Source organism: Scyliorhinus canicula, chromosome 17 (genome assembly GCF_902713615.1).
Source record: "Scyliorhinus canicula chromosome 17, sScyCan1.1, whole genome shotgun sequence".
In the NCBI taxonomy this organism is placed as follows: domain Eukaryota; kingdom Metazoa; phylum Chordata; class Chondrichthyes; order Carcharhiniformes; family Scyliorhinidae; genus Scyliorhinus; species Scyliorhinus canicula.
The window spans coordinates 90,529,017-90,546,781 of record NC_052162.1 but is presented as its reverse complement, the minus strand read 5'-3'; the positions used below and the strand labels follow the sequence as shown (position 1 = coordinate 90,546,781).

The 17,765-nt window shown below is 49.1% G+C and overlaps 1 protein-coding gene across 2 annotated transcripts in view; it reads left to right on the top strand.

The window, feature by feature from the left end:
- Nucleotides 1-1,405: 1,405 nt before the first annotated feature.
- The window catches only part of LOC119952286 (sodium- and chloride-dependent neutral and basic amino acid transporter B(0+)-like), a 212,114-nt gene continuing 195,754 nt past the window's right edge, over nucleotides 1,406-17,765 (top strand). For both annotated transcript variants that reach the window (XM_038775912.1, XM_038775911.1), the window contains exon 1: nucleotides 1,406-1,456. In XM_038775912.1, the coding sequence (XP_038631840.1) occupies nucleotides 1,421-1,456 (36 nt within the window). In that variant the 5' untranslated portion in view covers nucleotides 1,406-1,420. The remainder of the gene's footprint in view (nucleotides 1,457-17,765) is intronic.

Sequence of the window (17,765 nt, the reverse complement as noted above, 5' to 3'; positions counted from 1 at the left end):
CTTGCTTCTGGATCCTTCTGGTTGGTTGAAGGGACCTTCAGGCCCACCTTGACAATCAATCTTCTTTAAAGTCTGGTCTTCTTGAGATGTATTCGCTGGTTAGCTCCGTTGCTGTGTCTTGTCGATCCCATGTACCGAGCTATAAGAGCTGGCTCTGCTAGCTATCTCTCAGCTGACTCTGACTCCTGTTTAAATTCTAGTCTTCCTTAGATGTATAGCTGTTTAAGCTCGGCTGCTGGTCTTGTCTTTCCCATGACCGAGCTGTGAGAGCTGAATATGCTTATCTCCTCTCTCTGAGTTCTCTGAGTTTTCCTTCTGCTTCTGCTCCCTGGGTTTATATTCTCTTTCTAACAATTATTAAGTTTTTATTACCTTATTGTAAATTAACTTATTTCATTTTGATTATTAAAAAGTATCTTTGATCTAAACATTCTAATACAACTAAGTATTCATTTTGGGCATGGCCTCACCTCTCAGATCTGATTACATTGCCCTTTGTGATGTTCAAAGTTCCTTTGTGATATTCAAAATGCTTTGGTTTCAAGAGGTGTTACTTTTAATTCCTGTCATGTCAATAGTTTAATTTTCCAATTGTCCCCAGCTCATAACTTTGCCTTTGATTTTGACTTTAAATTATGTTTCTCATAGACAGGTTGTCTCCAATTTTCTTTTCATTAACTTGATATCAGTAGAATTTCACACTTAGAATTGACACCAAATTCAACTGAACATCATCCTTTCCTCTCCAGCTGTTTACTAAGAGTTAGTTTCAATGAAGGTGTGAAACCTTTGCTTTTAGCTGTATGCTAAAATTTCACTTGGTTATAACTCGAATAGGTAATTCATCCAATCATTGCTGCAAACCATTACAAAATGCATTCCCTCAGCAGCAGCAAGAAAGTGTAGACTTGGAATTGTCAGCAGAAGGAACTAATGTGGGAAATAAATGTGGCAGCACGGTAGCATTGTGGATAGCACAATCGCTTCACAGCTCCAGGGTCCCAGGTTCGATTCTGGCTTGGGTCACTGTCTGTGCGGAGTCTGACGTCCTCCCCGTGTGTGCGTGGGTTTCCTCCTGGTGCTCCGGTTTCCTCCCACAGTCCAAAGATGTGCAGGTTAGGTGGATTGGCCATGATAAATTGCCCTTAGTGTTCAAAATTGCCCTTAGTGTTGGGTTGCTGGGTTATGGGGATGGGGTGGAAGTGTTGACCTTGGGTAGGGTGCTCTTTCCAAGAGCCAGTGCACACTCGATGGGCCGAATGGCCTCCTTCTGCACTGTAAATTCTATGGGAAAAAAATCAATTTGCAGTTTAAATGCCTGCCCTCAGTGGGCGGTCCCAAGCTGGGGTGCGTCATAAGGGGGCGGGGCTGTACTGGCGCTTGCGCAGACACTCCTGCTGCGGAGGCCTCAGGCTGTTGAATGGCGTGGAAATTTCGACGCATTTTGCGAGTGTGGGTAAGTGCGCCTTTTTCCCTCCCCCTTTCGGAATTGCCCCCCCTCCCCCCCAGCCTCAAGTTAAGCTCACCTCGGAAGTCGGCCGGGCTGGCTTTCGGGGGCGGTCTCTATAACTTTGTTGCCGACTGGGTGGCATTGCCCTTTTCGGATGACGGGCATTTTGGGGAAAGGTGAAAAAAGAAAAGGGGGCGAAGTTCGTTTAGTCGAGGCACAAAGTTCTATGCAACGGCGAAGCGGACTCGAGCCCGCCCTGCCCAGTTGAGAAAGAAGACAGGTCCCCACCCCCGGGGGATGCATTTTAAAATGGTGGCGGTTGAAGCCGTGAATTGACGACGCGAGAGCCCAAAGGACCCGATAAGGAATAAAGACAACAAGTTCAAACCGAATGTGAAGTTTCCCGGGGTAAACATATTTCAAGGAGACCCGGTATATTGTCAATATTAAATTGAAATGTTTGCCTCAATTGACGAACTGAAAATCAACCGCATTCCACGGCAATGTCTTCCTAACGCCTCTGAAAGAACGAATGAATGCTCACCTCCCCGCCGACCAGAGTTTACTTCAATTCCTCGAACCTACTGTTTACTTTGTATTGCTTTATTGTTTATATTCACTTGAATAGAAACCTCCTGCAGGTTACGGAGAGAATAACAGTTATTCACAGCCTGAAGTCAAGTCATATAGATTCAAAACTCTTGTTTCTCTTTCCTCACATGCTGCCAGTCCTGCTGAGTTTATTAAGCGCTTTCTGTTTTTATTGTAACATCCGATGTCTGGCAGCGAAGGTGAAAAATGCTTTATTTTTAAAAAAATATGACCTGCAGTACCTTTTCAATATTAAAAATAACATTTTGAGTTGCCTGTTAATTCTAATGCTGAGTGGCTACACGCTCAGAAGGTGGTGCAAATATCAGGTTACACCCAGCCCACATCTGTCAAAGAGGAGGCGCATTCAGGTGCCAACAGTTCACTCAATTGGCTGGGAAACATGTTAGGAGCAGAACAAAATGAGTAATAGCGCAGCAGAACCGAGAGAAAGCTCCATGTCCTCTGATGCAGTGCAGGATTGCTTTGCAAAGGTAAAAGGAAGAGAGATGTGCATTATCCATAAGGGGCTGGTTTAGCACACTGGGCTAAATAGCTGGCTTTGAATGCAGACCAAGGCAGGCCAGCAGCACGGTTCAATTCCCGTACCAGCCTCCCCGAACAGGCGCCGGAATTTGGCGACTAGGGGCTTTTCACAGTAACTTCATTTGAAGCCTACTTGTGACAATAATCGATTTTCATTTCAAGATCTCAGAGACCCTCCAGCAGATATTGTGGGAGCAGATAGCCAGAGAGACCAAAGGCAGAATTCCAGCTCCAAGAGCATGAACACAGTACTGGAAGCAGCTCAATCATCTCACACAAGCACTGAAAGTCAATGGGTGCATCTACAAAAGCAATATCCCAGTAATGACTCCACCAAACCCACATAATTCTCAATAAACCACATCCTCCTCATTCGCATAACCATTTGTTGCCCCTTACACTCCTTGCAGTTACTATTTCTCCAAACCTCATGCACCCATCTCAGCTTACATTCACTGACCGCTATTCAAACATGACTGACCCATCACCCAAACACATTGCACCAAACCAACTGTCACTCTTCCCTCTCCTCTCTCTCTCTGGACCATCTTTCTTTTGAAGGACAAGTTGACCCATAATGCAGTTAATAATAAAGAATCTGCAGATGACAGGTAAAGTTGAACATTAAACCTCTTGGAGGGCACAATGCTTAGCATTATTGGTGGAACAACAGAATCCCTGGAATCATTGAGGATGATGCTATATACCTAATTCACCTTCTCGCATCCCAATCTTTCCCTCAGTCGACAATCTTCATGATCTACAAGCTTACAAATAGTGTAAGTAAACACATCTTGCTTTCCCCCACCCCTCCATTTCCCTACACACAAGCCACCAGCATTCCTTCCTACTTTCAGATACACAAGAAGAGCCATTTAGATAGACAATGCTGGGAGAGCAAGAGCTGGCAGAAGAACAAGACACTGAGGAAGAAGAAAAAGCATCCATTGCTCTAACATTCACAATGTCCAGCTGAGGTACTGGCACCATGTGTACTTATAAAATAGTATTGAAGTGAAGACTACACATGGTGAGTTACTTTGCATGAACATGCTGAAATCAACTTTGGAGAGGTAGATGCAAAGGAAAAGGTCCCCTGAGTGGTCAAATGTGAACTCTGCTGCTGAGGACTTCAGTGAGCTGGCATACAGAAAATGGTGATGGGTATACATACAGAAAAAATTGCTAAAGCCTGCTGTCACTCCTGAGAGTCACAGAGTTTGGGTCCAACTTGTGCAGAGGGCCTTTGCAGAGTTTTAAGCCTGTTCTTTCCAGCCTGGAAGTGATGGCCAGCTCCAGAAGAGTACTTGCAGAGCCAACTGTCTTGTGGCCGAATGTCTCGGGTAACTTTTTTTTCTCCTCCTCCTCTCTATCATCCCCTCTTCCTCCTGAGCTGGCCGTCAAAGCCAAGGTGGTAAGGGTTGCATGTTCATGATGGACAGATTGTGTAATGTGCAGAAAAACTGCACGAACTGGGGCACCTTACTCGGGATGAGACCAGTGTAAGACTGGAACAAATAATATTTCACACTTGCCACAAAAGACATGAAGACAGAGCTGGGACCCACAGGATTCCAACACTTCATAAGTTGGAGGAAGCGCATATAAGTCAATGGATAAGTTGTTCAATGCTGAACAAGTGCAGTCATGCAAAGGTGTGGTACGAGAGGGAGACTGGTGCAGTCTCTGTTCAAAAGAAGCAACCCCATTTCAACTCTTAACTTCTCAGTTCTCAACCCTCCACACTGTTCCAATAGAGCTCAATGTCACCTCCAGGAACAGCCCTTTATCTCATAATTGAGCACTTTGCAACCTTCAGTGAATTCAACAATTTCATATCAAACATTTCTTCCATTTTATCCAGACCTAACCTCTAGACCAATCTTGGTTTCTTTACTTATCCCATTGCTACCTTATTTTTTACCTTATTTTTTCTTGCACCATCAACCCGTTTGTCATTTAGAGCGCAATTTAATTGGAAAATGACAATGCCGTATTGGGCTCTGCTTCTCAATGGCCGAGCTGGTGAGACCGTGGCCCATATTTTAGGGCATTTAACTGCTAGAAATTATCCCCCATGAGCTTCATGGTGGAACTGGCTGTCCCACCAGCCCATTCACCTTGACTATGCCCGTCAGCTCCTTAATAACAAGGGGGGAGTTGCTCATAAACCTCCCCTCCCAGCTGCAGTGACCCCAAAGCAAGAGCCCCCAATGCAGACCATGTGCAGGTGATGGGTATGTACACAAAGACAGGAGTCAGACTTTGACATAAAGCTGAGGAGCACCAGCGCTTACTTATCAGCAAGTTATCATCACTTTCCTGCCTTTACTGACCCGCTGCCAGTGCTGATGCACTGCCAACACCCTGGAATGAGTTACACAGAAATGGGATGGTGGAATAGGGTAGTTGGGAGGTGTGTGGTGTGAGAAGGAGGGATTGAGGGAGATAAACAGAGGGGTGAGCTGACGGATAAAGCCTCGTCCTATGAGAAATAGGTGAGGATGAAGGTCTTCCTGGCCTTGGGGCATGCTGGAGCATTGCAGCTGCTTGTCCTCCTTACGCTGGCTGCTCCCTTTGGTCCTCCTCGGGCTCGTCGTCTAGCCCCTCATTCTCACATGAGGCCGCATGACTCCTCCAGCATGTCGCCTCGCTGCTTTGTCAGGTTGTGGAGGACACAGCAGGTCACCACAAAGTGAGAGACTCTACCGGGTACTGCAGTGCACCACCAGAGTGGTCCGGCACCCAATCACATTTTAAGCAGTCCATTGCACCACTAAATGACATCCATTGTATCGGGTCTCTGCATCGATCTCCAGCCTCCACACTGGCATCACCGTCCAGGACTTCAGCATGTATCTCACTCCCAAGGGGTCAACCAGTCATCCTGGAGTGGTCCTCTGAAGACATCGGGGATCTCTAAGTGTCTCAGGTTGCAGCTGTCCTGCATGATCCCTGGGAAGCGTACATAAACATGTACGATCCGGAGGTGGTGGTCGCATAGGAGTTGTGGGCTGTAGCTTGGAAAATACCACACAAGTCCCTGCTTGAGCCCTGGAATGAACCCTTTGCATTAAAGTTCAGAGCTGTGGTGACCTTCATGGCCAACAGTAGTAGATATTGTCCTTCCCCATGGGGTGCCAAGTCCGCAAGTACATGGCACAGGTGCCGCACAGTCTCCTTATTGAGATCAAGCCCCCTACGGTACATGTTGCCAGTGATGCCTGTCCACTTAGGGCCAACGCTGACACCACCACACTCCCCACCCCCCCCCGGTCAATCACCGACCTCATGGGTGGTCGGGTCTCAACTGCCTGATCATGGGGTGCCGCTGTGAGTCTGCGTTGATGCTTCGGCATCTGGCTGCCTGGACTGCCACCAGCACCACGAGGGCTACCACTGCAGTGTTGACAATACCTTATATTTAGTTGTGTGAGAAATTAGAGGAGAGAGGCCGATAATCAGTTAGGGATATCGCCCCATGACCCTCAAATCCCTCAAGCCTCCTCTACCCTTATTTGTCCCTCCTCTCAGGGCCATCCACTGAGCCAGTTGTGGTGGAGGACCCCACCATGCGCACTCATGCCCAGCCACATCAGGAGACCTCTTCTGTGAAAAGTGTGGGACTGTACTCCGCGACCCTCCCCCCGAACCACATGCACTTTGGTTGCAGGGACATTCCCAGTGCTGAAGCCAGCCTTTGGGTGATTGATTGTTGGTTGTTGCCTCTGTGGTGTTGACGTCCCCAGGGTTCAGGGCCAGGCTTCTTCGTTTGATTGGACTGATCTGCAATGAAACTTATCTGAGACATGGCACGTCTACCCACGAGAATGCTCTTTTTGCCCAACCAATTAAACAAATTCAGCAACAAATCAAAAGGGGCCACTCCTGATAGAGGCCCTGTTCAAACTAAAACATAGATTAACTGAAACTTATACTCAAAGGAAAAATGTGATCAAAAAGGTCTGCAAAACATCCGGGACCCTGCGGTGCCCATGGCTTGGAATGCCTTGGATGGCCACCACATGCACCCTCTCCAGGGACACCCGGTCGGTCGTAAATTAAGCCGCGGAAGAGGGCAGACAGTTGGGCTGGATACCCCCTCGATCGCCCGCTGCCTGGACCTATTAATGGAAAATTACGCCAGACTTTGGAGCAGTGTTCATGAGGAGGTCATCTTTTCCTGTCCCTCTCCACACCATGTGCCCATAGAGAAGGGGCAGAGGACTGAAGTGCAAACAAAACTTCAGTAAAATGTTTGAAAAGGAACTAAAAAGGGGTTCAGCCTAAAACATTAACATTTTGAGGTCAGAGATGGCTCGATGTGCCAACTTGGGGGGTGAATCCAGCCCACTCCACTACCCATCACATTCCCGACCCTGGTCATCCTGGCAGCCACAGCCCTCTGCTCTGCCAGCCACTTGATGATAATGGTGGAGATGCAGATTTCTGAGTAGTGGCTCCCTGACAACTGCCACTACTCTTGACAGGGCGCTCTGCGGCCCGAGATGATTATGTTTCAAACTTTGAGAAGGTCCTATAAAAGATGGACAGCACCTGCAGGGAGTAATGAAGACTCCTCCCTCCCCCGGGTCCATGAACTGGAGCTGCACAGGCCATTCACCTGGCAGAAGAAATACCTCGCCAGGGCACACCACTGGCATCTCCACAATAAAGGGGTTGAAGGCGGAATGTCATCACATTTGTGAAGGTACACCAATGCTCTCCCGAAGCAGGAGATTCAGAACCTCAGCAGTGACCCAGAAGAAGTGTCTGAGAATTCTCTGGAGTTTCATTAGGGGGAGGAGTCTGAATAACCAGCCAGTACCACAACATGGAGGCAACCAGCTGGCTTACAACCCCCACATCTCAATGATGTGCAGGTTAGGTGGATTGGCCACGCTAAATTGCCCCTTAATTGGAAAAAAAATTGGGTAATTAAACGTACATAAAACAAAAAGAAAGAAAAATGAATGGTCTGGCCGGGACCATGTAGGACTGGTCAGGGTGGATCATGTGGTCCAGCACGGTGCCAGGGCATAAAGATATGCATTAGCTTGGTGAAGATTTTAGCATCCATGCTGAGGAGGGAGACTGGTTGCCAGTTTTTAAGTAGGCAGAAGGCGGAGTTCCCCCTTCTTCGATAGCAGGGTAATAGTGACCTTGCACCATGAAAGGGGTATCTTGCTGGCCGTGAGACTTCCTCCAGGAGCCCCATGCGGCCCTGGAAAACTCCGCAGTCAGCATGTCCTGATGCCCTCCGAATCCATCATCAATCAGTAGAGTTGGGAGCTGTTGACAGACACCACGCCTTTCTTTGAAGGGCGTAGACGAAGGGGAGTCAAGATCCATGTCCGTGAGGAGATGGATACTCGGCCTCGCATACGTACTAGGGCAACTGACAATTTGAAGGTCCCACAGTGCGCCCTTTGTTCTCCCTGTGAACCAGATTCTCATCGGGCTGACTGGGACATGACTCCAGGTCGAGCACCTCCTTCTCTAACTCCTGGATTTACGTCTCTTCCTCAACTCCCTCGCATACTCCTAACAGAAGGCATGCTCATGTCACAGCATAGCCTCAAGGAGGGGAAGCCTCCCAGCTTCCTTATCTATCTGGCCCAGAAGCGACAAAACAAGCCCAGGAACCACTCATCCTTCAGCAGGTTGTGATAATGCCAGCATGTCGACTGTATCTGAATGCATACGGGTGAGCCCTGCCCACACCAGGAGCTTTTGTGTTAGCAATCAAAAAGGGGCAGGGCCACAGAGCAGTGGCGGGCATTGGAAGCCACCATTCCCACATAGGTGGCCATAGAGTGCCCCTCAGTGGCGAAGATGGAATTGCCATTTATCCGGGCAGTGCTGCATGCACCCCAATGTGGTCTGGGTAAGGAAATGATAGGGAGGGGGAGAAAGGCGCTCTTCTCCCAGGTGGTGGGTGGAGGAGTGAGGAAGTGGGGGGGGGGGGGGGGGAAGAGAGAGACATGGGAGGGAGGTACAGAAACTTGGGCACAAAAGGGTGGTTTGGTGGAAAGGAGGGGTTTCCATTTAAAAGGGCTGGTCCTTCCTTCCTTCCTCACTCTTCGTAGGCTGCAGCTGCTGCTACTGATGCAGTCAGTGTTATAGCTGGCCCCAGGCTCAAGTCCATGCCCAGGGACTCCTGCAGTCTAAGCTTGCTTCACTTTCCCTCCAGCAGATCCATGGAAATTTGCTCCAGCCCAGAGCAAGCCAGAAGGGATAGAATGAGCTCCCTTCCCTTTCTCCATCCCAGGCAACAGATCTTCTTCTTTCCTTCCTTTCCTTTTCTCCAGGCTCTCTAAGCAAAGAAGCAGCAATCAAATGCACAACCTCCAGGTAGTTGCAGCTACAAGCAACAAATACAACCTACCACCACATGAGAATATTTTGTTTCTTATATCGTCAACAATGCAGTTATAGAAAAAAGATAAAAACAAACTACACAATAGTCCATATATCACATTAACCAGTAATGGACAAGGAAAAGGCACCGTTCCATAAAAGGCACCTTTTCGCTACAGAGTATCAGTACAAACAAAGCTACAACAATTAATTTATACGAAGAAAACCACAAAAGTACATTTATACAAAGAAAATCAAATACACGTTAAAACAGTCAACAATAGGGGAGGTGTTAGCGTGGTAGTATTGTCACTGGACTAATCATCCAGAGAACCAGGGTAATGTGTGACCTGGTTAATAATGCCCACATCCTCTGAACGAATAAAAAAAGTACAATGAAGTAACCAAATCCAAATCAACCCGCTGCTACCTCCCCCATCCGCAGCCCCCAGCTGTCGACTGTCGAAAGTTGCATGGGGAGGAGGATAGAGTAACAATACACCGGAAAGGCTCACCGAAGCAGAGCATGGTGGAAGAGCGAAAGAAAACCTCCCCTCCCCCCACCTCCAACAGTGGTGGCAGATTCCGTACTCCAGGCCACAAGGACGAGGGGCTGCTCCAGGCAAACACACCTTTAGACAGTAACAATGCAATAACGCCTTCCGCCAACCCAGCCTCTCCCTCCTGCAGCTCTTGCAGGAGACCCGCATGAGTGGAAAAATTGCTCAAAGGTAACGTAACACATCAGAAAAGTTACAGAAACAGCACGGCAGAAGAGGAAAAGAACATCCCTGCCCCATTGCCAGCACTGGTAGGTTATCTTACGGCCACCTTTACCTTTGCCCCAAGCTACAGAAGCAAGAGGGGAGAGGCATCAAGACAAGTACCAGCCTCCAGGCATTAAATAGTAAACCGCAACAGTACAATAGTAAATGCACGGCCTCCGGGCATTAAACATGAACATTGTACAGTAAAATCATCAGCAATCTGCCAGACCATTTCTGCAAGTTCCTCAGTTGAATCTGGCCACCCCCCCCATAAGCACCGGCAGCAGTTCACTTGACTTCCTCCCTGTCCTTGCTCTAGGCCACAGAAGTAAGAGATGGCAGCAAGCAAACACACTGCTTCCGGACATTACAGATCGAACAGTCAACAGTACCATAAAGGTACCATGAAGCTGCAAAAGCAGTTTGTCATATCTTCAGCAAGTTGCTCAGTTGAATCGGGCTGCCACCCTTCTGCTACATCAGCATAGTTTCATCTCTCCTGTTGCTTTCACCAGGCCACAGAAGCAAAGGTGTCAGAAAAACAGCGTAGTTTCATCACTCTGCCTCTCCCCCCCCCCCCCCCCCCTTGTAGCTCCCAGCAGCCTCTCAAAAGGTGGAATAATTAATCATTAACAGAAAGTTACACTAACATAGAACACAAGAAGATTGGTAGTAGGCTGCTTATACCCTCCCTTTGCCTTATTCCAGGCCACGGAAGCAGAAGAGGCAGCAGCAAACAGCCACTAGGCCTTCAGGCATTGTTCGGCCAAAAGCAGGAGCAAAAAGCACACACAACCTCCAGCCACTTCAGAATATTATGTTTATTAAAAGATTAACAGTACCTTTAAGTACCTTTTATGCAAATAGATAAAACTACATAACAGTCCATATATCGCAATACCGGTTAAACACAAGGAAAAGGCACCATCCCATATGTACACAGGCTCATTTTTCACTCCAGAATTTTGGTACAAATACAAAAGCTACAAAGTGCAGTTATACAAAGAAAACCAAATACTTGTTAAACAGTCAACAGTATAATGATGTCACCTGCATCCAAATCAACTAACTGCCCTCTTTCCCCCTCCTGTAGATCCCAGCAGTAGACTTGCGTCAATGCAATGTTGCTCGGGATAACGCACCAATACACCGGAAAGTCACACCGATGCAGAGCACAGTAGAAGAGCGAGAAAGCAGCCCTTTCACCTCTCCAGCACTGGCAGTGGTTACTCCAGGCCTCCAAATCACAAGAGCCTGCTGCAGACAAGCACATGGCCTTCATGCATTAAACAATTGACAGTGTAATAACAAACTCACAGCTTCTGGACTTTCAACAGTTAACAGCACAATAAAGCCATCAGGAATCTGCAAAAGCGTTTCCTCAATACCTTCAGCAAATGGCATTGTCAAATTGGTCCACTGCCCCTTTCACCTCTCCAGCACTGGTAGGGATCGTCATACTTCCTCCCTTTCCATTCACTCCAGGCCACAGAAGCAAAAGAGGCAACAGCAGACAGACAGTTTCCAGATAGCAAACATGAACAGTGAATAGTACAATAAAGTTACCAGCAATCTGCAAAAGCATTTCCTTGGTACCATCAACAAATTGTGTAATTGAATCGGCCCACCACCTCTTTCCCCTCTCCAGCACTGGTGGGGATCATCTTACTTCCTCCCTGGCAGGCCACAGAAGCAAAAGAGGTGGCAGCATACAGACACACTGTTTCCAGGCATTAAACAGTTAACTGCAATAAAGTCACCAGCAACTTGCAAAGAAGTCTTCAATATCTTCAGCAAGTTGCTCAGCTGAAGCGGGCCACCAACTCTTACCCTTCATCGCCACTGGCAGTAGTTCCATCTTACTCAGTCTTATTCCTTACTCCAGGCCACAGAAGCAAAAGAGGTGGCATCAGGCAGACACACTGCTTCCAGGCAGCTATAACAGCATTCAGTTCACTTCACCTTTCTCCCCCACTGGCAGCTCCCAGCAGCAGACCTCAAAGATAGGAATAATCATACCAGAAAGTCACACAAACATAAAGCACAGCAGAAGAGTGAATGAACCTCCCTTCCCCTTCTTCAGACTGGTAATAGGCCTGTTTGCATCCTCTCTTTGCATATTCCAGGCGCAGAAGCAGAACACTAGGCCTTTGGCATTTTGCAGCCAAAAGTAGGAGCAAACCGCACCCACAACCTGAAGCTACTTGAGAATATTTTGTTTATTAAATGGTCAACAATACCTTTATTAAAAGAAGATAAAAACAAACAACTTAACAGTCCACATATCACATTAACCAACAAGAAAAGGCACTATGCCATACATGGGCCCCTTTTGGTTACAGAATATCGGTACAAACAGCGCTACTACGGTATATTCGGACAAAGAAAACAATGTACGTTAAACATTAAGCAGTCAACAGTACGATGAAGTTACCAGCATCGGAACCACTCGCCACCCTCCTGCAATTACCAGTAGCAGACTCCCATCAGTGGACAGTCGCTTAGGGGTAGCGTAACAATAACACTGATGCAGAGCATGGCAGAAGAGCAAGAGAGGACCCCTTCCCCCTCTCCAGCACTGGCAGTAGTTCTGTACTCCAGACCACAGAAGCAAAAAGGGGCTGCAGTAGACAAGCACACAGCCACCAGGCATTAAAGAACAGTGCAAAGCAAACACATGACTTCCGGATATTGAACAGTCAACAGTATAATGAAGCAATCTGCAAAAGCATTTCCTCAATACCTTCAGCAAATCGCATATTCGAATCGGCCAGCTGCCCCTTCCCCATCTTCAGCACTACATAGAACATACAGTGCAGAAGGAGGCCATTCGGCCCATCGAGTCTGCACCGACCCATTTAAGCCCTCACTTCCTATCCCCGTACCCCAATAACCCCTCCCAACATTTTTTGGTCACTAAGGGCAATTTATCAGGGCCAATCCACCTAACCTGCATGTGTTTGGACTGTGGGAGGAAATTGGAGCACCTGGAGGAAACCCACGCAGACACTGGGAGAATGTGCAGACTCCGCATAGACAGTGACCCAGCAGGGAATCGAACATTGGACCCTTGCGCTGTGAAGCCATAGTGCTATCCACTTGTGCTACCGTGCTGTCCTTTTTTTCATATGTTATCCCTCCTGCACCATGTGCTCTTACCTTGTGTACACTGGTAGACGTCATCTTACTTCCTTTCCATGCATTCCAGACAACAGAAACAAAAGAGGTGCAGCGGACAGATACACAGTTCAAACATGAAACAGTCAACAATACAATAAGGCCACCAACAATCTTCAAAAGCACTTTCCTGGGGGTGGCACTGTGGATAGCACTGGGTCTGCTGTGCTGAGGATTGGGTACTCTAAATAAGAGACGCACTTATCTCAGTATTTTCAGCAAGTGGCATAGTCAAATTGGCCTATCAGCCCTTCCCCCTCTCCAGTACTGATAGGGATCATCTTACATCCATTCCATGTCCTCTGTGCACAGAAGCAAAAGAGGTGACAACAGACACACGGGGCTGGATTATAAAAATCGTGAACGTGGCGTCCTGGCTGCTGAGCGAGAGAGGAGGTAGGAAAAGGTGTGGAGTGACCGCGGGCTGCTGGACAAGACACCAGGCATGCGGGGTGCGGAGGGGACAGGCTGAGCCGCCCCCCCCCCCCGCCAACCACAGGACCCAATGGCGGGGGGTGGTCCACTGGACCTGCACTGGTCCCTCACACCTCACTCCCCCTTGCCAGCACTGACCGACCCACCCGCACACCCATCAGGCAGAACAGCGAGGCATGTTTCAACGATGTTAACAGGTGTTTATTGTGAACAAATATATACAATATGTGCACTAGCCCCTATAACTAAAATGTGCCAATTTAACTGGTACCTAACTTTCTGGCCTTACGGGCCCTAACGCTACATCTAGGTGGTTCCCCAGACGGTACAGCAGGAGTGGAGGCAGCCTGCTGTGATTCCTGCCCTGCGACAAGGGTCCCATTGGCGCACACGTCCTGGGGCGACCTGGCCTGGATGGGCCTGGCAGCTGATCGGGCATCTCGTGTGGCATGGTGCCGCCTTGTTCTGCCTGCTGCCTACCAGATGCACCAGGGACAGGAAGGGGGAGCGGGGAGAAGAGTCCAAGGTGCTGCGCTGTTCTGGCACCTCCCCTGCGGGGGTCCATGGCACGGGCCCATGAGCTCCTCCCTTGGGGTGCCCGATGGTCCTCGGGCCACTCCACTGGGTGTGAGCGGAAACCTCCCTTGAGGCCCCCCCACAACCTGGCGCTGCCAGTCCTGGAGGCCTTCTCTGGGCTCAACCAGGGTCTGCACGTTCACAGCCATAGAGCACATGGTGGACCACCTCCCTGAGGGTCTGTGCCACCATCCTGAGGGTCTGTACCACTAGCCTGAGGGTCTGGGACAACTGGGCCACATCCCTCTGGGACTGTGCAGCACCAGCCAGCGCCTGGGCAATGCCACCGATGCTCTCAGCCATGGCCTGCTATGACTGGGCTATGCTGAGGAGCGCAGCTGCAATGTCCAGGTAGTTCTGGCACATGGCTGCCTGTGAGAGGGCAGCCCTGTCCTGAGACTCGGCCACCACCTGCACAAAATGCCCAGGCCTTGCACACGCTTGACCAATATCCGACACAGTCGGCCCCATTGCCTCCACTGCTGACGCCACCATGCAGTGTTGGCCTGGGTGGCACGCATGACCAGTACTATCCCTTGCTTCTGCATGTGGATAGACTCTACCTCTGCCTGCAGATGCTGGACGCTGGGTCTCTGAATGTACATCCACTGGGACTGGATGTTCCAGGAGCCTGGGGCCTGTCTGGACGGCAGCTGGTTCCTGGGACTGACATGACCTCCGACCGTCCACCCATCGGCTACTCCTACCTCCACCTGCTGAACCTGATGCGTTGTGTGGTGCGCACCAGATAGTGTCCTTGAAGCATCGTCACGAATGTGCCCAACCGAGGTGATAGTTTCTGAGATGGGGGAGGGCGTTGGAGACAGCTGTGATGGGAAGTCGGGGGATGGCTTTGGAGACAGCTGTGATGGGAAGTCTGTGTCCTCTGACCTGAACTCTGGGGTCTCCTGAGTCTCAAGAAAAGGGCTGGTGTTCAGGCTGCTCTCTCAGTCAGTGCTCGGCCGCCTGGGGGGGGGGGGCTCTGGAACTGGCTGCGGGCGAGGTCTGCGGATGAACTGGCCTCATCTCCGGCATGTCCAGTAAGAGACAAGACGGGTGGGGGGTTTGTGGGTTGGGGTAGGTGAAGACAGAGGTGTGGGAGTGAGGGGAGGTGAGGAGGGTATGAGCTGAGGGGGTGGGGGAGTGAGGAGGATATGGGGTGGGGGGGTGCCCACACATGTGTCATGGGGGTGGGAGAGGGGTTGGGGAGGGGGGAACATGTGTCATGGGGATTTGCAACTAAGCAGGGTCTCCGAGTCATCAACCTCGCTTTCCTCCGGGCCGCCAACCACGTCCAGTGCCCACTGCTCAGGCAGGGTGAGGGGCTGCAGGTCTGGTGGTAGTCCTCGGTCTTATCCCGCTCCCGGTGGTTGTGCACGGCCTTTTCCTGGGGGGAGTGGGGTGAGTGGAAACACAAACAATGACAGTGTTACATGTTCCGATGCATGCAGCTCAGGGGTTGAGTAGATGATGGCATCAGTGGCCAGGGCACCCGGTAATTCAGGCTGGCATGGTTGCTGGCATGTTGGGCAGGGTGGGGGCTTGGCCGTCCTTGAGGTGGAGGGGCCGGGTTACAGGTATGTCAGGGTGCGGGGTTCGTGCCTGGGCAAGGAGAAGCCGACTCACCCTGGCCTCCCTGAGGAGGTCGTATAGTCTCCCAGCACTGCAGGCCAGTCCGGACGATGTTGCCCATGGTGCTGACCACGTCTGCCACCTACTCCCAGGCTCGGCGTACGGCGGCGCCTGGTGGCCTTCCACCCAGGCCAGGGCTAAGGGTCATCCTTCTCTCCTCCATGGCGTCCAGGCGGGTCTCGAGCTCTGCACCCCTGAACCGTGGCGCTGCTCTTCTTCCATACATCTTGTTGACTGGGACGGTGTGTATGGGGGGAAGGATCGTTTAAGTGTAGCTGCGGCACAGGAATCTTATGTGCGCAAATCACGGACCTATTTTGCATGGAACCGGTTGTGTTCCACATGGCGATGGTGCTAGTCCATTTAGAGTTACTGAACTGGTGCACCTGTTGCCCTGTTTTTGCTGTCGTAAAACACCACGGTTCCCACGCCAGCTTTAGCACTTCGTCTCAAAATCAGAGAATCTAGCCCATGGTTTCTAGATATTAAACATTAAACAGTTACATTTGCAACAAAGTCACCAGCAACCTGCAAAGCAGTCCTTCAATACCTTCAGCAAACTGCTCAATTGAATCAGGCTGCCAAACTACCCCTACAGCATGGGCAACAGGTCACCTGATTTCCTGCCTTTCCTTGCTCCAGGCCAAAGAAGTGAAAGAGGCAGCAACAAGCAAACACATGGCTTCCAGGCAGTAAACATTGAACAGTCAGCACCAGCAAATTGCAAGAGCAGTTCCTCAATATCTTCAGCTGGTTGCTCAGTGAATCAGGCTGTCATCTTCCCCTCCCCTCCTCCATTGGGACTTTCTCCGTCTCCTTGATCCAGGCCACAGGAGTAAAAGGCAGAAGCCAAGCAATCACACGGCTTCCAGATATTAAACATATAATAGTCACCAACAAGCTGCAAAATCAGTTCTTCAATATCTACAGCAATTGCTCAGTTAAATAGGGCCACCACCCTTCCCCTTCATCAGGACTGGTTATAGTTTCATTTTACTCCCTCCCATTCCTTAATCCAGCCCACAGAAACAAAAGAGACAGCGGCAAACAGAGCTTCTAGGCTACAAGGGCATTTGGGTCGATCTGCCTCCATCTTCACTTCTGGGAGCTCTCAGCAGCTCTCAAAGGCAGGAGTAATCATAGTGGAAAGTCACACTAACATAGAGCACAACAGAAGAGTGAAAGAGCACCCCTTCTTCAGACTGGAAGTAAACCTGCTTACATCCTCCCTTTGTCTTCTTCCAGGCCACAGGAGCAGAAGAGGCAGCATCAAACAAACACTGGGCCTTCAGGCATTTTAGGAGAGCCTGTATCAACTTAAACATATCACCACTGAGTTCTCCGATCTACATTCTGGCAGCTTCCCACTCTTTTCCAGTACCTGAAGCTGTATCTCTCTCTCTCTTTTCTCTCATTTTCTTTACCCTCTTTCTCTTTTCTGTTCCCTTTCTCTTTCTTTTTTCATTTTCTCTCTCCCCTCTTTCTTTACTCTTGTTCTCTCTTTTGTTTTCTCTCTTACCTCTTCTCATTTCCATCTCCAATTTTAAAAATTCTCTTTCATGCTCTAACTGCAACCATGGCCTCTCCAGCTCCGTGTTGCCGCCAGAAGAATACTCTGATGCTACACAATCACATCGGCCTCACTGTGCTCTCTGCAGCTGTGGCAAATTTAAATGTTTAGCGATCCTATCAACTGCCTCCGCCTTCGTAGTTTTAGCTGGTACCACCAATTGTAATTCACCTGCCAACTCGACGAGTTTGTCTTTGTGAAGTCCCAATAAGTGAATCAGAATAAAGTCTTGCACCTGGAGAAAATGCTTACCTGCTTCCAAAGCCATCTTGTTATATTACTACAAACCTGTGTGTCTTCATAATTTACTCTGAATCTCAAATTCGCCGACTAATGTTTCAAATCAGGCAGTTTATGTTTTGACACCCTGGGTGAGTACACAGTCAATTCCAGCCCCACAGTCCCAACATAAGTGAATTAACCTATAATTTGTGTATTTTCCTGAGATCTTTAAACCTTGACTGTTCCAATGAGTTACTGGCACCAGATTTATAAGTAAAACATTAATAAACTGTTTATTTATAACAATAGGAAAAGATAAACATATAATGGAAATAACGGAACAATGGTCTACTAGTCTAACCCTTCCCAGAGCCCCATCCCACCCTCCACCCAGACACACACAAGACAAACATGCACTGGGAGTAGGAAAGATTCAAAA